Consider the following 24,936-nt stretch of genomic DNA (forward strand, 5'->3'; position numbering starts at 1 on the left):
CAGAGTTCTGATGCCCAAGGTACCGAGTTGTTCCTTATTGGCAGAAGTGGAAGGGCTCGGAGGGGGAACTCCGAGGCTGGGTGGAGAGATCTTGAGGCTGGACAGAGTCCTGATGCCCAAGGTACCCAATTGTTCCTTATTGGTAGAATTGGAAGGGCTCAGAGGGGGAACTTGGATGTAATTGCCTGTTGGAAGGCTGGGTGGAGAGACCTTCCAATTATTTAACATATACGTAACGAAATACAGATAAGTAATACTATCATGGTAATTATTATCAGTAGAATAGTTGAATGTTTACTATGAATTGACACAATATAGTTACAGTGAATGACTTGTTTACTATAAGTAGATAATTTGGAAATGATTTAGTATAAATTACGATCATTACTAATTTCTGGGTAGAATAGCAAAGCAAGTAGATAATTTGGAAATGATTTAGTATAAATTATGATCATTACTAATTTCTGGGTAGAATAGTAAAGCAAGTAGATAATCCATTAGGAAACTATCGTGGTAATTATTATCAATAGAATAGTTGAATGTTTACACAATATAGTTACCGCGAATGACCTGTTTATTGTAAGTAGATAGTTTGGAAATGATTTAGTATAAATTACGATCATTACTAGTTTCTGGGTAGAATAGTGAAGCAGGTAGATAATCCATGTTTTCCTAGTAGATAGTGATACACATCTAGAGGATGGTACAACTATCAGTTAACAATCAATGCTTAACTAAAGCAAAATAGCATTATAGATGAATGTTGACTTAATCTGGAAATCCATAAGTATATGAACCGTAAAGCCGATGCCTATCAGTCTTCTACTAAGTCTTCTACTAAAAATAAATAATTAAATGATATAAAGTTTAAACATATCATGCAACAACATATAGGTCTAAATATAAAACCTTTGACATACACAAGAATTTCCTTAACTGAAGAAAGAAATTAACTCAATAAACCATTCCATATGTTTCCAATGGAATATATGATTTCTTTACAGATTCTTCATATACCTAGGGTTCACCTAGGATTTATAGCCACGGATGAGTTTGTAAGAAACCCATCCATAGCCATGTACCCAATTGGTTAAACTAAACCATGAACTCTAGTTATACTAAACATAAATATATGCAGAAAGCATTTTTAAACAAAGAGAAAAAGACGAACTCATCCATAGCCATGTACCCCAGTTGGTTAAACTAAACCATGAACTCTAGTTATACTAATCATAAATATATGCAGAAAGCATTTTTAAACAAAGAGAAAAATAATGTCATAACTGGTATAACAACTGAGAAAAGAATCATGCACCACATATACCCTCGGTAATTAACCAAAACCCCAAAGCTCAACAACTAATCGTATAGCGATCAGGGTTTACATAAACAAATGCCACAAAGTTCATGAATAATCCTGACATAAATATATTCCCTCAAATTCAGTTCAAGTGAAGAACATTTCTCAAAAATATTACAATCAAGTTCTGTCATGGGTTCGATGCATAAGGGCAGTGAACTAAATGAATACTGTATGGTTAGTATGAGCAAAAATGAACCCAAAATTTTAATTAACATAGCAATTCCTAGAATAGAACACATTCAGGCCGAAACCGCAACATTAGACCCCTGTCTAGTAGTTAACTTAAGATCAGAGGGACCCTTCTCAGTCTCTTCCAAACAATCAAAAAAGGAAGGAATTAATTACATAAAGAGCGGATATTACAGTCTGTAAGTCCTATTGACCTCGCTGCAAAATACTACAGCTACATTGTAATTAACACTCTAATTCATAGAATTGCAGAGGAGTAAGTTCCCTAGACTGCATCAGCCAAACATTAAGGGCCATGAGAGTAAGATCCAACCTGTACCAGTTGCAGAGTTGTGGGTAAGCTTCATCAACAAGCCATCATATTTAATAGCAAGCCCCTTTCAGTTTAAAATGTGTCATACCTACAACCACCATAGGCAAATATCATGACCTGAATAATAACTAACTTCAGAATGATATTAAATGCAGAACAGAGGAATAAACCTTTACCTGAGTTTTGCAAGCCGTGCACGAGGGTCTCACATCTGCACGAAATAGAATTTTGGAGTTAGAGATGCCTAAAGTAGAAGAAAGCTTGTAAAAACTGAATGAATCGACAATCTAAATAATCAGTACCTGGTTCATGCTGAGGAAAACAATCGCCGCATAGTCCAGAATTCGAAGAGCCAAGCACCCCACTTGACCGGCTTGGAAATTTGTTAACTTCTTGCATCGAGATAGCCCTTGGCTCAAACTGAGAATCGTTCAAGACATACACCATTTCTACAGATAATGAAGACTCAGATTTACCTCTCCGTGGCTCGCCACAAGGCATGGAGGTCAGACTATGAAAACCACAGCGAAACTAGGAGCAGACGAGAAGCAAAGCGGAAAGACTCTCCACCATGAAACTCAAATGAGTAAGAACGCCAGTAGGAAGCCTGAGCATTGGGTAGAAGGATGATCCCAAAGGAAGTATCATCGTCGGATAGTGTGATCAATATCGACTGAAAGGATGCCTAACACTCGTCTCAGCTAGAGCAAAAAGTGGGATTACTGCTAGTCGCATTAAAATCCAATAACAAGTGATATGAAGTCACGTACAGGCAGCCATAAATTCTAGGGCAATGTGTAACCTAGTTACCTCGTGAAGGATCGCGCGGACCTTGTGGGTTGGTAAAAATCACTTTAGTTTTAGTACCACAAAAACTGCCAGTCAGACATGCCTCGAATTTGTATCATATGTGACAGATAAATACTTAACCAGAGATTCACATTTACCAGCAAGGTTTGATTTGAGGGTATTGCATTAATGTATATGGATATGTATCTATGTCAGAGTTGAATTTTTTTTTTATACGTTGTTTTCACTATATTATATGTTTGTGTGTGTTACAAATGGTATCAGAGCCTAGGCTTGCATATTGAGACCTTTGGGTTGTTCTAACAATCAATTAAGTCATGATGTTCCTATATATATATGAAGCAAATAAACTGAGTTTTGACCAATTGTGAACACAGAAGGTGAATTAGGATTAGGGATACAATGTATAGGAGCCCCAGATCATTAAGCCAGCTAGAGGTGCCTTATGTATAGGCCAACATAGAATTATGGGTGCAATTGGGAGAAGAATTGAGACAGGCTAACGCTGCCTTACTCGAGACAGTACAGCAACTTCAAGCAAAAATGATGAACCTCAGAACAGACAATGAGCGATTAAGGTAGGAGCAGGAGAAGATTCTTAAAAGTTTGTCAGATTGGTAAAATTACAGGGGACCAGATCCCAGTACAGAAAATAGGGAAAAAAAACCCAACTACTCATAATGAGGAAGATCACGCAGAATCCGTAGAGGGTCACAAACAAGAAGATGAAGGGCATTCAGATAACATTTTCAACCAAAGAAAACCAAAAAGAACAAAGATAGAATTACAAGGTGAGCTTAAAAAAATCAGACCCTCATTGTTTGAAGGAGAGCCAGAAGAAGCGGCGGAAGCTTGACTGATAAACATGGGTAAATACTTCCAGATTTATGGATATACCAAAAAATTTAAAGCAAGGCTGGAAGTTTACCAATTACGAGGAAAAGCCACCCTCTGGTGGGAAGAAATTAAAACCGTAAGGAATATTGATGAAGAACAAGTAACATGGCAAGAATTCCAGAAACACTTTAAAGAAAAATATTTAACAGAACGTTATTATGACGAAAAAGAAAAAGAGTTCCATGAATTAAGACTGGGAACCTTAACCATGGATGAGTATGTAGCACGCTTTGCTTCCCTGTTGCATTACGTCCCATATATGCAAGAACAAAAAGCTAAGATCCAATGGTTTATTAATAGTTTGCCTAACTTCATGAAGGATAAATTAGAATTCGACTATCCTAGAACCATCGATGATGAAGTCCGGAAGGCTCCCATATGTTATCAGTAGATGAAATAGAAAAATGAAGGATCTAAAGGAGTTGATGCCAAGAAAATGAGGAATTTTCCACTAAACAGACATGAGGAGAACATGCACGGTAGAAACAATCAGCAAAGGACCTTTGGAATGTATGCAAGAAACCCACCCAAAACTCATACATTCACTCAGAATAGACAACCTAAAGCAATTAGTAGAACTATTACTGAATAGCCGGCAAAACTGCCACTACAATGTTGGGGATGCGGAGAATCACATTATTACAAAAAGTGCCCGCAGAAAGCTCGAACTAAGCAACTTTCTAACATGCAAGAAGCCTCTACGGTAGGGAATATCGCAAGGAGCATGCCCAGGATTAATGTGGCTTTGGATGATTATTAGGAGGAATATCATCCCACTATGATCAAATGTGAAGGTACGATTGTTGGCCAATATGTTTCTGTTTTATTTGATCTGGGCGCTAGCCTGAGTTATATTAGTCCTAAGGTGGTAGAAAGATGTCAAGTGCAAAGCAGTAAATACAAACAGTCATGGCTATTTCAACTAGTTACTGGTACCAAAAGAAAGGTGTCAGCCAAAACAGAAAATTACCCTATAATAGTTTCAAGACAACCTATCGAGGTCAATCTAAATATTCTTCTCCTGGGCCCATATGGTGTATTAATAGGGATGGACTTGTTAGAAGGTCATTGATCTCTGGTAGATTGCAAAGAAAAGTCCATAAGTTATCTTACCAAGTCAGGACAACAGAAGGAAATTCAAGGAATTAAGAAGAATATCAAGTTGCGCCCTATCACATCCAACCAACTCAAAAAGTGTATAAGAAAAGGGTGCCAGATTTATGTTGTTCAGGTAGGGTGTAGAAATCATAAAAATAAAATTACCTCTATAGAGAATATTCCTGTAGTCCAATATTTCTTAGACGTATTTCCTTAATCTATTCCAGGATTGCCACCAAGGCGAGACATTGATTTTACAATTGAACTAATGCCTAGAGCAACCCCTGTTTCGAAAACCCCTTATCGTATGAGTGTTCCAGAATTGACTAAACTTAAAATGTAGTTGTAGGAGTTGTTAGATAAAGGATACATATGCCCAAGTGTGTCTCCTTGGGGAGCCCCAGTGTTATCTATACGCGAAAAGGGCAGAACACTACGATTATGCATTGACTATCGTCAGCTAAATAAGCTAACCATAAAGAAAAAATACCCGCTACCTCACATCGATGACTTATTTGACCAAGTATAGGGAGCTAGCATGTTCTCAAAAATCGACTTAAGATCTAGATACCATCAAATCAGAATAAAGGATGAAGAAAACTGTAAAACTGCATTCTGAACTTGTTACGGACATTACAAGTTCATGGTATTGCCTTTTGGCCTTACGAATGCACCATCCACATTCATGAGCCTAATGCACAGTATTTTCCAGCCCTTTCTGGATAAGTTTGTATTGATTTTCATCGATGATATACTAATATAATCTAAAAATCAAGTGGAACATGAACAACACTTGAGAACGCTACTACAAATTTTGCAAGAAAACCAACTATATGCAAAGTTTAGAAAGTGCAATTTTTACAAAGATCAAATACAATACCTAGGCTATGTTATAGCAGTAGAAGGGATAGCAGTGGATCTAGAGAAAATCAAAACTATCATGGAATGGACTGCACCAAAAAATGTGGCCGACATAAGATCCTTCTTATGCTTGAGAGGGTATTACCGCCGATTTATAAAGGGCTTTTGGAATTTAAAGGTGATTTCCCCCTCAAAGAGGCTAATTTTGAATTCCTTCATCTATTTCTTCTTCTATTCTTTGAGCTGTTTGCATAACATTTTGGTATCAGAGCTTTGGATTCTATGATTTCACTGGTTTAAATAGGTCATTGTGGAATTTTCGTTATAAATTTTTTCTACGAAGATATAGAAGCTGAAATTAAAACCCATTTGAGTTGAAATATTGATGAACTTTGTGTCCAAATTTCATATATTTTTTCGCTATATTTTCAGAGATGAGCTAAGGAAGTTAGGGTTTCTGTAGGCTCCAAAATGCCATCTCAATTAGGTGACCTAGGGAAGATCGTCATAACTTTCTCTTTGAGTATCAGATTCAAATTTTGTAAAAAATGATAGAAATAGGACAGACTTTAGTTTTTTGCGTATTGGTTTCATGGCCGAAGGTAGAAATAGTGACACATGGCACATCATACAAGTTCACTCTACTAAATTAGTCTATAATCAGGTCTTCTTGGGAGATTGGGAATAACTCTTTCTTAGTCAATCCAAACTCAATTAGAATTATGGGTTGGAAAGAGGACTCAGAGGTCTACCTAAATACAAAATTTCATAACTTGGAGATCCGAAATTATATAGTTACAATCGTTTAAATATCGAGCTCCTAGAAGCAAGAAAAAGAATCACTCAAATTAAGCAAATAGAAACACATAGTAAGGAAAATTGTATGGATGATTTGAAGAATGTGATCAAATATAAGATAAATAGTTTCATCTATGCCATGTAAGCTAATATTGATGATTTAGAAGTATAATTGAAAGGAAAGATGGAAGATTTCAAGAAAGCAAGGGAAGGTTTGAAGGAAGGTTGGACAAAGTTGCTACAAGAAAGGCTTCCTAATGATGAAAATGTAGTAGAGGAAACTCATGATGAGAACAAAAGAAATGTTAATCATGATTTCATAGAAGCTAACATTGGATTGGAGACCCACCACATTCCAAAGATAGACATGAGGAAGTCTAGTGGAAAGGATCTAGTAACTTGGATATTATAGATGGAGCAATATTGTTGGGTGTGTGTTCTATTATTTCCACGACTACCCCACGTGCGGGGGAGGGTGAGGGAAAAATCAATTCTTATATGTTATGCGGGGTGCAACGCTCCGGGAAAAAAAAAATTGGACCCTATATTAGGTGGGCATACCTACCTATGGTTTTGTGCATGGATTTTACACATGGTTTTGGGCATGATGGTTTTCTGTCCATTGTATTTTGTAGATCCAGTCAAGGTAACTACGATTATCCACTAATCCAGGGTTTATGGATGCTTTGGCATGTATATATATGTATTATAACATTGAAATGAATATAATGGAAAATCAATCTGGTAGTCCAATTTTGCGATTTAGGGGAAAATCTCTATGTTTATCTATTTTATGTTTTATGCTCTCGCCATTGTTTATTTTATATTCTTGTAGAATTCTTATGGAGGTAATTTATGTACGGTGTTAAAACCTACATTTGACATCAAATTTATTTCGGCTTCAAGGGGACACCTTTGCTGCTGAGGGGTTTTTCTCGGGCATGTGGTAGACCTTGTTAAGTGGGAGATCTGTTGGATCAATTCTTGTGGTGAAAGAAGATGGTGAGTAGTGGAAATATAGAGATCGAGAAATTTAATGGTCAGAGTTTTGAGTCGTGAAAAATCAAGTTGGAGGATCTGTTGGTGGATAAAGATCAATGGATCGTGGTAGATTCAAGTACTAAACCAACAACAATGTCAGCTGAAGACTGGGTGAAGTTGAATCGGAAGGAAAAGAGCACAATATGATTGTGTGTCTCAGATTCAGTATTGTTGAATGTATCAGGGGAAGCTTTAGCGAAGGCCTTGTGGGACAAGTTAGGGACTTTGTATCAATCTAAGTATCTCGTGAATAAATTGTTCCTACATAAAAGGTTGTATAACCTGTGGATGAAAGATGGATACTTGGTGACAAAGAAACTTAATGCCTTTAATATTGTGGTAAGCTAGTTATTATCTATTGATATTAAAATTTTAGATGAATATAAGTGCATCAATTTGTTGTGTTCTCTACCATATTCGTGGGATATTATAGCTATTGCAATAGGTAGCAATGTAAATTCCTTGTAGTTTGATGAAATAGTTTCATCCTTGCTATTGGATGAGATGCGACAGAAAAATATGGAGGGCCAGAATGGTGATGCCTTTTCTGTACGAGGACTGTCCTAGAACAGAAACAAAAATAAGTCGTGGAGTGGGAGATCCAAATCTAGAGGGAGATATAAATATCTAGGAAAACCCATAGAGGTGTGTTGGAAATGTAGAGAGGAAGGGAACTTAAAAAAGGACTGTAAATATAAATCTCCTCAGGAAAGGGATCTGATGATGCTCATTCTGTAGTGGCGAAAACCACCTCAGATGAAGGTTGGGATGTGTACTTGGCTTCTTTTTTAATTACACATGTAGATATTGAGGCATGCTTGATTGACTCAGGTGCATCCTTTCACTTCACTCCCCATAGAGAGTGGTTCTATTAGAAATTTGATACATTTATATGTGGACTTGGCCTCACTAGAAGCAAAGAAGACCACTATGTGTATTTTAAATTAATTGGTGACCCTGTTATTTATCTAGAATTATATGTGGATGATATGTTGCTGGTTAGAAATGAAAAATAAATTATCGAGGATTTGAAAACCCAATTGTCCTCCAAATTTGACATGAAAGATCTTGGTGCTGCAAACTATATTTTGGGCACGGAAATTAAACGAGATACGGAAAATAGGAAGCTCTGGTTAAACCATAGGAAGTATGTCGAGAGTCGAGACAATACTGGAAAGGTTTAATATGCAGGATAGTAAATCGATGAAGGTTCCTATTCCTATAGTGTAAAGTTATCTACTGAGAAGTGTCCCAAGACACAAGAAGAGGAAGAGGATGTGTCTCATGTTCCATATTCAAGTACAGTTGGTAGCATGATGTATGCAATGGTATGTACTAGACCATACATTGCACATGCAATGGGAGTATTCGGCAGGTTTCTGTCCAAAACATGGAAGCAGCATTGGACAATAGTGAAGTGGGCTTTCAGGTATTTGTGTGGCCTTAGTGATTATGGCTTGTGCTACCAAGGAAGACCAAGATTGGACATAGTTTTGGACATGCGTGGCTTTTTTAATGCAAACTGGGTTGAAGATCTGGATCAAAGAATATCTACAAGTGGGTATGTGTGTAACCTATTTGGAGGTGCAGTCAGTTGGATGAGTAAGAGACAGTCTGTAGTGGAACTTTCAACTACAGAGGCATAATACATGGTAGCCACTCATGCACGCGAGGAATCAGTTTGGTTTCAGAGATTGTATTCAAGTATGGGGTTAGTACAATGAGCTATAAGGATAGACTGTGACAACCAAAGTGAAATTTTATTGTCAAAGAACCCTACTTATCATTCAAAGACAAAGCAAATTGATGTTTAGTAGCACTTTGTCAGGGATATGGTTGAGGATAAAAAGATGTTGTTGCTAAAGATGGACACTTTGAAGAATACTGCAAATGCATTGACAAAGTCTGTGAGCACTGAAAAGTTCTGGTGGTGTATATAAACAATGGGAATTGCAGGGCTAGACCAATGACTAAGCTCTCATGTGGGCCCCGTGGAAATAAAACAAGTAAGAGAAGCTAAGGTAAATATTTTTATCTATGCCATGGAAGCTAATATCAATGGTGTAGAAGAAGAATTGAAGGCGAGATGGAATATTTGAAGAAAGATAGGGAAGGTTTGAAGGAAGGTTGTACAAATTTTCTATAAGAAATGATTCCTAATGACGAAAAGGTAGTAGAGGAAACTCATAATGAAAACAAAATAGATTTTAATCGTGATTTCATAGAATCTAACATTGGATTGGACACCCACCACATTCCAAATATAGATATGAGGAAGTCTGACGGCAAGGATTCAGTATCTTGGATACTACAAATGGAGCCATATTTTGATCTAAATGATGTTCAACCCTCACAAAAGGTACACATTGCATCTTTATATTTAGAGCAAAATCAATTTGTATAGTATAGATGGCTTTGTTCTCGTAAGCCACTTGGCACTTGGCCAATTTTTAGAGAGGAAATGATAGCACATTATGAAGATACAAAGAGAAACACCTTCTTTAGCTAATTGATCAATCTCAATCAAAAGGGTTCAATGGCAGAGCACATTGAGAACATCCAAAAATTGAATATAAGGATAAATGATATTCTAGAGGAGAATATGATTGATGTCTTCATAGGGACATTAAATGATAACATCCAACATGAGGTTCGTCTTTGGGAACTTTATTCATTAGAGAAGGCATTCAAGGTGGCTAGAAAAGTGGAAAGCAAAATTATGGCAACAAGGAATCCTACCACTCACAACTATAAAGATGGAAGTTTTGTTGCTCCTAGCCTTCCACAACCTAGAAGGTCGACACCACAACAATTAGAAGAAAAAAGATCAAAAGGGATTTGTTACAGTTGTGATAGAAAATACACTAAAAGTCATAAGTGTGCTGAGAAGAAATTATTTTACATATATTGTGAAGAGAAGGAAGAAAATGATCAAGAAATGTTAAAGGAAGAGGATATACACCAAGAACCAACGCCAAATAAAGAAGAAATGAATCCAACCATATCTTGTAATGCATTGGTATGAATTGCCACTCCTCAAACTCTCGAGATAGATGGAAAAATGGAGATAGTGAAAAAATGTTTGGAAGGATATCTTCGTTGTGTTGTATCTAATAAACAAACATAATGGGTCAAGTGGTTACCTCTGGTTGAATGGTGGTATAATGCTTCAGCAAAAATGACCTCATTTATGGCACTTTATGGAGATCATCCACCATCCATCACATCATCTTTAAGAGAATATTATAATGTTCAACTAATGGAAGATCACATCAAGAATCAACAACAAGTTCTCCTACTCTTACAGGATTGGCTTACTTTGGAACAGAATCGAATGAAACAACAGGCATATCAACATCTCACTGAAGGAAGTATTGATGTAGGCGACTTGGTATTTTGACATCTACAACCATAAAAAAAAAAAAAAAAATGTCCCTCAAGCAAGATAAGGAGGATAATAAATTATCACCAAAGTACTATGGTCCTTACAACGTGTTGTAAAATATTGGCACTATGGCATACAAATTGGAGCTTCTTGCATCTTCCTGAGTGCATCCAGTTTTCCATGTTTCATGCTTAAAGAAGGTTATAGGGGACAAGCTCCCAGTTTAAACAATATTGTCAGAACTTGACGAGGTGGGAGAAATCATATTGGAACCTGAAGCAGTCACAGAATCAAGAACCCACCAGCTATGAAATCGATCAATTTCAAAGTATCTCATCAAGTGGAAGAACTTACTTGCTGAAGATTGCACATGGGAGGGTGAGACTTTTATACAGAAGCATCCAGAACTACTCAAGCATTCCACTTTTTTTGAGGATAGGCGCATGTTAGGTCCCTATACTGCTAGTGTAAACCCTTATTGTTATTAGTGAAACCCCCTTATTTTATTGTTGTTCCCATGTAGTCCCCATATTTTTATTATTGTACCCCATAGAAACTCACTAGTGTTATTGTTGTGCCCTTACAATATCATCGTTATGTAGGCTCTAATTATATTGTGACCCCTTAGACTCCTATATATAGAAAAGAGGTCTTGTCATTTATCATCCAAGAATAGTTCATTTATGTAATGTAAAGGAGTTTTCCCCCTCAAAGAGGCGAATTTTGAAGGCATTGATTTATTTCTTCTTCTATTATGTGAGTTGGTTGCATAACATTCCTATCCCATGTTTCAAGTGGACACTCCACCCATTATAAAGACCCAAAAAACTCATAAATGGTAAGGGTGATTATAAATTTATGAGATTTTACAACGTTATTATATTTCACAAAGAAAATCCATATACATAATTAAAAGAAGAGGAAATATTGTACTCCATTTTAAAATATTGAAATGTTTACATTAAATTTGATTCACATAACTAAAACAACATCAATATGATAATAAATTTATATTGAACTAAAAATACGTGTATTAACACTATATAATGTGTAACACTTGGTTATAGTATTTTAAGTTTATAAACCATATATTTTTATTATAGGGATAGTATTTTAAGTTTATTAGATTTGTCTATAAAATAAAAGTTAGGTATATTTTCTTGGAAACTTGATTAAACTCGAGTGGTGAATTAGTTTAGTAAATTTATGAATAATTTGTGTTTCTCATTTTAATAGTTAACTAAATTATTAATGACCACCCATAAATCATATGGACAACATACTTAATATATAAAAAACATGTAATATGTAAATAACAACGTCAAATAAACACACAAAAACAACATATATGCAAAAAATATAAGTGGAAACTCTTACTTCCTCTATTACATCAATTTTGAAGGATGCTAGCTCTTTTCTATTCTGCAAGCTACAACTTTCTACAAAGCTTCTATACTGACTTACATAAGTTGCTCCTACATCAAGAGGCTTCAACATGTTATTTTTCAAGCTACAACTTAAAAAGAGACTACAATTTGCCGTTACATAGAAATATAATGCACTAGTTTACTTGGACAATAATTCTACATACTTCCATCTCTAGGCCAACTTTTCTCCTCCTCAAATCAGCTTCACATTTGCTTCACATGTGTGAACAACAACTTAGCTTTTCCACATACTCTAACTCTTGAGTCTTCCAAAAACACATACTTGTATAAAGATAGTTTTTGGCTATTAGTATTCCACATAAAAATATGAAGTGAATGCTCTTACATCTTTGCATTCCACTAATTCATTTCACACCTTTCTCCGATTTTTAATATTAAAATAAAATAAATTATCCACCAAGCATCATCTAGCTCAACAATATTTTCCGTCACCTTTTGCACCACAAAATCTTCATGCCATTATCTTGCATTACAAAAGTGATCAACATCTTTGACAATACCTCTTCAAACAAATGATCTCAACAATTTATGCAATCACAACATATTCAATAGTATAAAACGCCCTTTTTTCTAGCAACTTGCATTATCAAAGAGGTTCTCAACATATGTGGACCACGTTATTCGGGGTAATGCATTGTCTAATACTAAGTTGAAAAAAACTTGCCTTTGCAACATATATCAATTGGTATCACAACATCTCAGTATCGCAACACAACCATATCATCACAACATAAGTAGCCTCTAACAATAGGAAACACATACTTAACTCCTGTACCTTTGATCAACAACACTTAGCCTCAATATCAAGCATACCAAGCTACTCTTCAAGAATAACATATCAAGCATACCTTGCTTCTCCTTTGCCATCAATAACAACAATGTCAACAATATTACAATTTCACATTGAGTGGATTGTAAATGTCTATATAACATATTTTCAATATAAAAAATATATAATTTTAAACTTTATGAAAAAAATATGTAAACTAAAATTATATATATTCATTGCATCATATAAACTAAACTTACCACAAAGATAAGGATTAAATGACTAGTAAATATATATAGATATTAAGGTATTAATCTACAATAAGCATTAAAATATACAATTCTTAATACATCTTAAAATTACAAAAGCCATTAAAAAAAATAATAATAATAATAAAATAACTTTTTTATTATTATTATTATTATTATTAAAATAATTAATATATAATCTAAACGCTTTCACATATATATATATATATATATATATATATATATAAATCAATAAAGTATGAAACATGATTCTTAACTATGGAGATTTATCGTCATTTTAACATAGAGATTTTTAATCTATAAAGAGGTTTTGCTAAAATATCGTGCGCTAATATCATTGCTTTTCAATACCATGAGTCCAAAAAACAAAAAATAATAACTATATAAAAGTTATTTTATATTATTATTATTATTATTATTATTATTATATATATATATATATATATAAAGTATGAAACATGATTCTTAACTATGGAGATTTATCGTCATTTTAACATAGAGATTTTTAATCTATAAAGAGGTTTTGCCAAAATACCATGGGCTAATATCATTGCTTATCAATACCATGAGTCCAAAAAACAAAAAATAATAACTATATAAAAGTTATGTTGGTGATTTTATCGATTTATCTATATTGGTTTACAAACCCATGGTATTGCATAGCACATGGTCTTTGTTAAAGTCTAATCCATTGTGAAAAACAATAATACCAACTTAAAAGCCTCATAACTCCTCACTTTATCCCACTAAACTCTTAATTTTATCTCAAATTAAAATAAATCTAAATAAATATATTTAATAAATTAAACTTAAAATAAATTTATATAAACATTTTATATGCCACAATAAAATTTAAACTTTAAAATATTTGCTTTATCCCACTTACTATGATATATTTTTAAATTCTTTGACAAATTTTCATAATTTATTGTTAAAGTAATATTTTCTGCCATCCAATTAATTAATTAAAATGACTTTTGCACATCCCTATGGGGGAGAGTAGCACATGATTGAACCCAAGATCTCTGGTGAAAATTTTACAAACCCATAATATTGCATAGCACATGGTATTCATTGAGATGAAGCCTAATCCATTGTGAAAAGCAACAATACCAACTTAAAACCATTCTAACTCCTCACTTGATCCCACTAAACTCTTAATTTTATCTCAAATTAAAATAAATCTAAATAAATATATTTAATAAATTAAACTTAAAATAAATTTATAGAAACATTTTATATACCACAATAAAATTTAAACTTTAAAATATTTTCTTTATCCCACTCACTATGTTATATTTTTAAATTCTATAACAAATTCTCATAATTTATTACTAAAGTAATATTTTATGCCATCTAATTAATTAATTAAAATGACTTTTGCAGGTAGCACAAGATTGTGAGACTTCATTCAACGGCCATCGCCACTTGAGCTACCTCACGGGGACCATAACATTGAAATTTTGAAATATAATGACACATTAAGAATTTTGATATATAATGACACATTAATATTCACACTCTTTACTATTTTTTTAATATATAAATATACTTTCAAATAAAGGATTTTCAAAAGGTTTTGGCTTTATCTTTTCTTTCCAATTTCTTTTGAATTTTAAAATATTTTAAAGAGGATATCGAAGGCCAACATAAATCCAAGATAGGAGTTGTTTTTAGTGAGATTTTTTGGATGTAATGTAATGTTTAACATTTTGACTAAGTGAGATTAGATAAAAATAAAAATAAACGAAAAGATTAATGTCATGCAAACATTTTAACTCCATAAAAATAAAACAAAATAAAAATAATTCTATCACAATAAAATTCATCTAACTCCATCTTAACTCTAGCAAACCTCATTTAGAGTGAAAAGAGATTTGATCCCTCTCAAAACTTAATAGATCAAGATTTAAAATGGATCTAAACTATTATATAATTATTTTAATATAATTTAATTTATAATGTTAATGAAATAATTCATATTATTATTAATTTTTTAATATTTCTTTTATTTAAGAAAAAAGAAATTAAGAATTTTGATAAATAGTGACACATTAATATTCACGTTCTTTACTATTCTTTTTTTATTTTTAATATATAAATACACTTTCAAATAAAGCATTTTCAAGAAATCTTGATTTGTGTTATTTAAACTGGTTTTTGATTGTATATATGAATTCAGCGCCATGAAAAACCCCTAGGTCATTTCGTTTGTGTAGAGATTACCCATCAAAATTGTAATTTCAATAAATTCCTACAGGAATTTGGAGGATATTTTCCAAAAAATATTACTAAAACCAACTCATCCAAAATATAACAATTTTTTATATAATAAAAAAATTTAGCTTTAAAAATAAAATAATTAAATTATTATAAAATTTAAAATTAGATTTTTTTTCAAAAAAAATATTATATCAAATATTTACCATTACTTTAATGTTTTTAAAATTAAATTTAAATTCTAATATGAATATAATCATCTTATAATAGAAATAACGAATATGTACATTATAAAATACTAAAGTGTATATGTATAATATTGTTATATATAAATTTATTATTATATTGATATTTTTGTAATTATATAAATTAATTTAAATATAAATATTTTAATATCTTAAATTTAGATGTATTTTGCCTTATATTTATTGTAACAATTCTTAACATAAATACATACTTTTGATGACATACATCCGTAAGGCAGAAAGAAGAAAGTGAGAATTAAAACTTTCAAGAATGGACATGTTTGTTATTTATGTGATTATATATATATATATATATATATATATATATATATTTTGAATATTTGAGGAGTAGGATTTTTAAAATTAATTTAAATTTAGACTAAAATATAGACTAAAATTACCATAAAGATATCAACTAAATGACTAGTAAATATATATAGATATTAAGGTAACAATCTACAATAAGCATTAAAATATACACTTCTTAATACATCATAAAATTACAAAAAACATTAAAAAAAAAAAAATTAAATTTTAGTTTTATTTTATATTATTATTATTATTATTATTATTAATTATAAAAATAATTAATATATAAGTTAGACACTCTTTTATATATATATATATATATATATAGTGTGAGAGAGAGAAAAAGTATGGAACATGATTCTTAACTATGGAGATTTATGGTCATTTTAATATAGAGATTCTTAATCTATAAATAGGTTTTGCTAAAATACCATGGGCTAATATCATTGATTATCAATACCATAAGTCCAAAAAACAAAAACATAATTCATATGGCACTTGTTAACATAAGATTTTTTTCAATTAATCAATTTAATTAAGAGAACAAAAATGACATAATTACTTTGTTGGTAAATCTTGAATTACCTAGAATCTGAGAGGGATTCATTGAAATCACAAGTTTGATAGTTGAACTCTTCACAATATAAGCGTCTTAGGGGTCTTTAAAGGGGTTGAATCCATATATGCCATCAAAAACCAATTTAAACAACCCAAATCAGAATTTGACCACAAATGTTTTGCCCAAATTTCATTCATAAAACAATTGGCACCAAAAAATCTCACATATAAATAACTTACTAAAATATTTAAATTCCAACTATCTCTCAAATAATTATTAATACTTAAATTAATATTTTAGAAATTTTATTTCAAAATAAACATATATATTTACACAATTATATATATTCATTTCGTTAAATTTAATAAAAAGTTTAACAACCCACCCAATATAATATGAATGAAAAGAAATTGACATATAAATTTAATAACAAGAAGAAAAAAAATCATCTTAACATTTTCAAAAACTAAAACAATATCCATCTTAAATACAAACTTAAGTTCACGCAGAATCATATGTTAAAATAATTAATTAAATAATGCACAACAATGTTTTTAAATACTAAAACAATCTTCATAGCAAATACAAATAAGTTATATATATATATATATATATATATATATATATATATATATATATTTTTATTTATATTATAATTAAAGAAATTAATAAATAATATAAAATTAAATGATTACGAAAATATAGATGTAAATTTCAATTTTCATTTTTTAAAACTTTGTATAATGTAATGTTAGATTGATTTTATAAACATTAAAAATAATAATTAATAATTAATGTAAGGTTAAGTTGATTAAAATTAAAAATTAAAAAGTAATGATTAATGTAATGTTAAGTTGATTTTATAAACATTAAAATAAAAAATTAATAACCTGTCATATATTCTGGGGACTATTGATCATATATTTTGGGGACTATTGATAAAATCTTTAGCATTCTAAAAAAAAAATTAACCATCTTTAAATTTCTAAAGACAATTTTAAGCTCCTTTAATTATGTAAGAGATTTTATTGATCCTAAGGATCACAAAGGTATCTATTTGATTCAGTCATCAAACATAATAGGTCCAAAATCTTGGCATTGGGAGATCATTCCCATAAATCTAAACATCAAATTTGTATTGAAAATACCATTATCTTAGCTAAAATTAATCATTACTTCCATAGGAAGGGAGATAATTTCTATAAATCTAAACATCAAATTTGTATTGAAAATACAAGTATCTTAGCTAAAATTGATCATTACTTCCATATGAAGTTCACAAGCCATAGAAATCAACAAACACCCAATTAACCTTAATTGTAATGACGGATGGACCATAACCCATAACTGGATTCCCACCTTGACATCCAAATCAATCTCTTCCAAAAATTCTCTCCCCACCCATAAAAATTCTTGAAGTTGTCACATCATTTATATCTTTATATATTTTTCTTAATATGTCATATTAATTTATCAATATTTAACCCCATCAAATCAAATCTTATAATTAATAACATTGGAATCAATTAATTAGCAAATAGAATTTTATAAATACTATAAATTTAAATATATATATATATATATATGAATGAATGATTCATATATATATATATATATATGATTCTCATTATCATTATTATTGGTTGAATTTATCAATATCATACAATCTAATATGTATAACTCTCACATTCCTTATTATTGTAATTATATATCTTACATTACTATTATCTCATTATTATCATTTAAATAATTATTTCAATCATAAAACACTCATATGTTTTTAACTTTAATTCCTTAATTTTAATTAATAATGAAATTTGTAATTTTAGGGTTATGGTACTATTATCCTTATCTGCTTTATCTATTATCCTTGTCTACTTTATCTATTTATTCGCATAAATTTAAAATCTGGAAAAAAAATAATAACTATATAAAAATTTATGTTGGTGATTTTCTAGATTTATCTATATTTGTTTACAAACACATGGTATTGCATAACACATGGTATTTGTTAAGATGAAGCCTAATACATTGTGAAAACCAACAATACCAACTTAAAAGCCTCCTAACTCCTCACTTGATCCCACTAAACTCTTAATTTTATCTCAAATTAAAATAAATCTAAATAAATATATTTAATAAATTAATCTTAAAATAAATTTATATAAACATTTTATATAACACAATAAAATTTAAACTTTAAAATATTTGTTTTATCCCACTTACTATGTTATATTTTTAAATTCTATAACAAATTTTCATAATTTATTATTAAAGTAATATTTTATGTCATCTAATTAATTAATTAAAATGATTTTTGTAGATCCTTATACTCGAGGGTAGCACAAGATTCGAACCCAAAATCTCCTCCAATTGTGTGAGACTTCATTCAAAGGCCATAGCCACTTGAACTACCCAAGGGGGACCATAACATTGAAATTTTGAAATACATCTATATTTTAAGAATTTGACTCTGTGAGGGTTGCACAAGATTTGAACCCAAACCGGTTTTGTGAGACTTCATTCAACCGCCATGGCACTTGAGCTACCCAAGGGGACCATAACATTGAAATTTTGAAATAAATCTATATTTTAAGAATTTAACCAAGCAAGTTTTGTGAGACTTCATTCAACCCATCGCCACTTGAGCTACCCCATGGGACCATAACATTGAAATTTTGAAATACATCTATATTTTAAGAATTTAACTCTCTTGACATTTAATCACTTATTTAATCTATTTTATGAACTCACAGGGGGAGGGTAGCACAAGATTTGAACCCAAGAGAGACTTCATTCAACAGTCATCGCCACTTGAGCTACCCAAGGGGGACCATGACATTGAAATTTTGAAATACATTTATGTTTTAAGAATTTGACTTTTTTGACATTTAATCACTTATTTAATCTCTTTTCTGAACTTTTAACATTGAGCAATTAAATTTGACTAGTTAATCATAAATAAAATATATATCTCTATCTTAAAATATTTTATTCAGAGCCTAAGTGAGAAAGTAACACCTTCTCCCCACTTTACTGAACTTTTATTGACTCAAGAGGTTAGTTCTACAACCCAGTTTGATGTGAAATTTTGATTATATTAACCAAAATTAAAAAATTAAAAAATCTAATTAAATAATATAGACTCCTAAAAATATATAAAACATTTAAATAATATAGGCTCATCCAAATATTTACACTTTAAAATTTGTATTTAAGATAAATTTATGATAATGATCTCTTTATCTATTCAAAATCGCTTGTTCTAGGCTCTAGGCTTTGCCCACTGTTCCCAATCTTTTCATTCCACATCCCACGTTTGGCAGTAAAAATTAGTTGAACACTGCCAAACATCATCATGCCGGCTTCAGACAAGTTTTCCCCACTTCCAAATGAGATTCTGGGCGTCATCCTCTCTAAACTCCCAATCAGAGAGGCAGTCAGATGCTCCGTTCTTTCGAAAAGATGGAGGTTTCTCTACACTCAAATACCCCAACTCATATGGGATGGCATAGAGGCTTTAACAGTGAACTGCCCCAAAATTAGAAGCATTCAGGTATGTTTGGTAGATGATTTAAGAGTTAATGGGGTGTTCTTTCACGAACTTTCAGTTGGGATTGTTGCACTAGAAATGCAGAGCGAAATAAATGTGATTGCATTGGAAAAGGATTCGACTTTCGCTGTGGACAGTATCTCGGCGCAGAGATTTGTTGAGATAGTGGGGAGTTTCAAAGCTTTGAAAAAGCTAGGAATCCACAATTGTGCCTCTTATCAGCCTGCTTCAGGGGCTTCCTCATCTTGAGTGTCTGGTAAGAAATAGTTTAATTAATTTAATTTATGTGTTTTTGCTATTGAACTCAATTGTTAAAATGGATTTCTCTTTGTAATGCAATACAAGAATTAGGTAGAGATCAGATACTACCGCGTTTGAGCCCTCCACTTGGCAATCTGCGGTATATGATGGTAGAAATAAGCAGATTTGACGAACGAGAAATGGATGTGATGCCTTGTCTGCTTCAGAGCGCCCCTGCACTTGAAGATCTGAGATTTGAATTGCCAGAGAAATATGAGGACGCGCAGTACACCCGATTTTTACAGGAATTTGTAGAGCCGTGGCAATCAACATCAGCACGACGCCAGTGGGTTCAGACAAAGCTGCCTCGCTTCCTTATTTATTACTTATATTATTCTTTTTTATTTACTTTGATTTTTTTTATCCTATTTTCCTAATATATTAATGAACTCCTAGCTTCTTCATTAATATATATCCTCTTAACACAGCTTCACCTTATTCTTTCTAATAATTTGGTATTAATCCTTATGTATATATAAATTATTTAGAACTTATTCTTAAGCTCTTATTATTTTTTAAAGTATGTTATAACTTAATTTATAATATTAGACAATTCCCCTTCCATTTTTATCCATCTCTTAACCTTATATATTATAATATGTTTAATATTATATAACAACCATATTTTTATTAATATTTGCAACCCCTTATAACTTTTTATTATTTAATTTTATATATAATATCCTAATAATTATTTATATTAATTCTTTTAATTTTTTCTCAATATCTTAACAACTAATTTATAAATAATTAAAAATATTAAATAATTTATAACTAATTTTAGAATATTAAACGGACATTTAGAATATTAAATAATTTTTATATGTCTTTTTAACAAATTTAAAAAAAAAATTAAAAATTTTAAGAATTTAACTAATGTCCAACTATTAGTTTTCAACCACTAACCTTGGGCAATGATGCATCACTAAGTTTGTATGATTTTTTCCCACCTTGTCTTAAGGATGAACCAAATTAGTTGGTTTTATTATAATTAAAAATAATAATAAATTTTCAAGCTACTAAGTGCTTGATTTTATAGGAAAATTCTCTCTTTGCTTTTTCTTCTTTTTATTTATTACTTATATTATCCATTTTTATTTAGTTTGATTCTTTTTTAACCCTATTTTCTTAATATATTAATGAATTCCTAATTTCTTCATTAATATATATCCTTTTAACATTGATTCACCTTATTCTTTATTATAATTTGGTATTAATCCTTATTAGTATGTAAATATAAATTATTTAGAACGTATTCTTAACTCCTCATTATTTTTTAAAGTATGCTTAACTATACATTCTCTTACTCCTTTCTGCTAGTTTATAACTTAATTTATAATATTAGATAATTCTCCTTCCATTTGTATCATTCTCTTTACTTCTCTTAACCTTATATGTTATAATATAGATATAAGTCTTTCAGATTATTCACATTGATAGGATTTGGTCTATGTTTCGAACCAACTAATATGATCCATCCTTAGGACAAGGTGAAGAATCAATGGATCTAAAGGACTAAATAGTATGGATGCATCATTGCCCATAATTAGCTCTTCAAAAATAGTCATTGGTAAATTAGTTAAATTAGTTAATCACGTAAGTAAAATATTATTAATTAGTTAAATTAGTTAATATGGTAAGTAAAATAATATTAATTATTAGAGAGGATTTATTTATTAAAATAATAAAATATAATGTGGTCCATCCTTAGGACAAGGTGAAGAATCAATGGATTTTAAGGAATAAATAGTATGGATGCATCATTGCCCATAATTAGCTCTTGAAAAATAGTCGTTGGTAAATTAGTTAAATTAGTTAATCATGTAAGTAAAATATTATTAATTAGTTAAATTAGTTAATATGGTAAGTAAAATAATATTAATTATTAGAGGAGAGGATTTATTTATTAAAATAATAAAATATAATTGGTTAAAAACTAGTTAGGAGTAAAAAAGTTATAAAATATTAAAAATAAATATAAAATAATTAAAATATTATATATTCATTTAGGAACTAGCGGTTAGGAATAAATACTTATTATATTAAATTTAAATATTTATTAGTTGTTATAAAATACTTTATTTAATATTGAAATACTATAACAAACTCTATAAAAAAAATTTATAGAATTTTATTTAAAATAAAAATAAAAATAAAAAAATAGGTTACTATTAGATTTATTAAGTGACCTATATTGCGTAAAATAAAAATAAAAAAAAATTAGAGAAAACTTCAAATTTCATAAAACTAAAAATGAAGGTTAAAAGAGGATAAATTAAATAAAACTATAGTTACATGTTTATAAAATTATTTAATGCTCATGAAATATTATTAAGTGCATACATATTTTAGTTGACCTATTCAATTAAAAAAAAATTAATAAGGAAAATCAGAAAAATTAAAAAGGAGAAAGGAGAAGAAAGGGAGGAAGAGTCACTAAGAGAGAGCCTCCATCCAGCTTTTACTCAATTTCCAACCATCATCCCTATTAAGATTACTGGCATGTATTTTGCTTCCCTAAGTTTCATGTGGTGGAAGTGATCTACCCTAGTAATGACTTTGGATTGTTCAATGCAGACATGGTGTTTCGATTTCTCTCCATGTTCGGCTAGGGTTGATGCATGGGAGTGATTACGTCTAATGTTATCTGCATGCTCATTGATTCTCTTCTTAATAGACCTGTGTGTTTCTCTCTAATGTAGGGATACCACAAGAGCACAGAACAAGGTAGACCCCTTTCACCTTGTCACAAGGATGGAACACATAACTTCGACAAAATTGTATCAATGTGATTAATCCTAAAGACTTATATCTACATTATGGATCACAAAAGTCTTAAATCTAATGTTATATTATGTTTAATATTATGTAACAACTATATTATAACCTTTTATTATTTAATTTTATATATAATATCCTAACAACTATTTTTATTAATTCGTTTAACTTTTTCTCAACATCCTAACAACTAATTTATAACTAAATTCAAAATATTAAATAATTTATAACTAATTTTAGAATATTAAACTAACATTTAGAATATTAAATAATTTCTATCTACCTTCTCAAGAATTTTTAAAAAATTTAAGAATTTAAATAATCTCCAACGACTAGTTTTCAACGGCTAACCTTGGGCAATGATGCACCCTGCTATTTATTCATGAAGATTGTATGATTTTTTCCCACCTTGTCCTCAAGATAAACCACATTAGTTGGTTTCAAATGTTGACCAAATCCTAATGATGTGATTAATCTAAAAGACATTTACCTACAATATGGATCAGAGTTGGATTCCAGCCCTCTTCTTATGATCCTCCCGTGTTTTTCTCCCCCCTTTTATTATTTTCCCTCCTTCCCCATTTTCTTTATAGATTTATATCATATTATTTACTGAGCATAATTAAAAATAATAATAAATTTTCAAGCTCCTAAGTGCTTGATTTTATAGGAAAATTCCCTCTTCGCTTTTTCTTCTTTTTATTTATTACTTATCTTATCCCTTTTTATTTACTTTCATTTTTTTTACCCTATTTTCTTAATATATTAATGAACTCCTAATTTCCTCATTAATATATATCCTCTTAACATCGCTTCACCTTATTCTTTATAATAATTTGGTATTAATCCTTGTTACTATGTAAATATAAATTATTTATTCTTAAACCCTTATTATTTTTTAAAATATGCTTAACTATACATTCTCGTACTCTGATCTCCTAGTTTATAACTTAATTGATAATATTAGATAATTCCCCTTCCATTTTTATCCTTCTCTTTACTTCTCTTAACCTTATATGTTATCTTTTCCTTAGGATGAACCACATTAGTTGGTTCTAAATGTGGACCAAATCCTAATGATGTGATTAATCTGAAATGCATTTACCTACAATATGGATCACAAAAGTCTCAGATGTAACTCAGTAAGAGTTGGATTCTGCACTCTCCTAATGATCCTCTTGTCCCTCCTTCCCCATTTTTCTTTATAAATTTATATCATATTATTTACTGAGCATAATTAAAAATAATAATAAATTTTGAAGCTCGTAAGTGCTTGATTTTATAGGAAAATTCCCTCTTCACTTTTTCTTCTTTTTATTTATTACTTATACTATCCCTTTTTACTTACTTTGATTCTTTTTTTACCCTATTTTCTTAATATATTAATGAACTCCTAATTTATTCATTAATATATATCCTCTTAACATAGCTTCACCTTATTCTTTATAATAATTTGATATTAATCCTTATTAGTATGTAAATATAAATTATTTAGAACTCATTCTTAACCCCTTATTAGTTTTTAAAGGATACTTAACTATACATTCTTGTACTCCTATATTAGATAATTCCCCTTCCATTTTTATCTTTCTCTTAACCTTATATGTTATAATATGTTTAATATTATATAACAACTATATTTTTATTAAGATTTACAACCCCCTTATAAATTTTTATTATTTAATTTTATACATAATATTCTAACAACTATTTTTATTAATTCTTTTAACT

At 30.4% G+C, this 24,936-nt stretch overlaps 1 protein-coding gene across 1 annotated transcript; it reads left to right on the forward strand.

Annotated features, from left to right (window-relative positions):
* The first annotated feature begins 19,932 nt into the window (after positions 1 to 19,932).
* Positions 19,933 to 20,376, forward strand: LOC149144207 (F-box/LRR-repeat protein At5g02910-like). Its single transcript, XM_089452069.1, has one exon. The coding sequence runs from the start codon at positions 19,933 to 19,935 to the stop codon at positions 20,374 to 20,376; it is 444 nt and encodes a 147-aa protein (XP_089308195.1).
* Positions 20,377 to 24,936: the final 4,560 nt, after the last annotated feature.

Source organism: Pinus tabuliformis, chromosome X, assembly GCF_031772625.1.
Source record: "Pinus tabuliformis cultivar Carrire ecotype Pingquan chromosome X, CPIR1, whole genome shotgun sequence".
Taxonomy (NCBI): domain Eukaryota; kingdom Viridiplantae; phylum Streptophyta; class Pinopsida; order Pinales; family Pinaceae; genus Pinus; species Pinus tabuliformis.

What these genes read in the sequence shown, in the direction of transcription:
- LOC149144207 (XM_089452069.1), top strand. Translation starts at nt 19,933, where the DNA reads ATGCCGGCTTCAGACAAGTTTTCCCCACTTCCAAATGAGATTCTGGGC.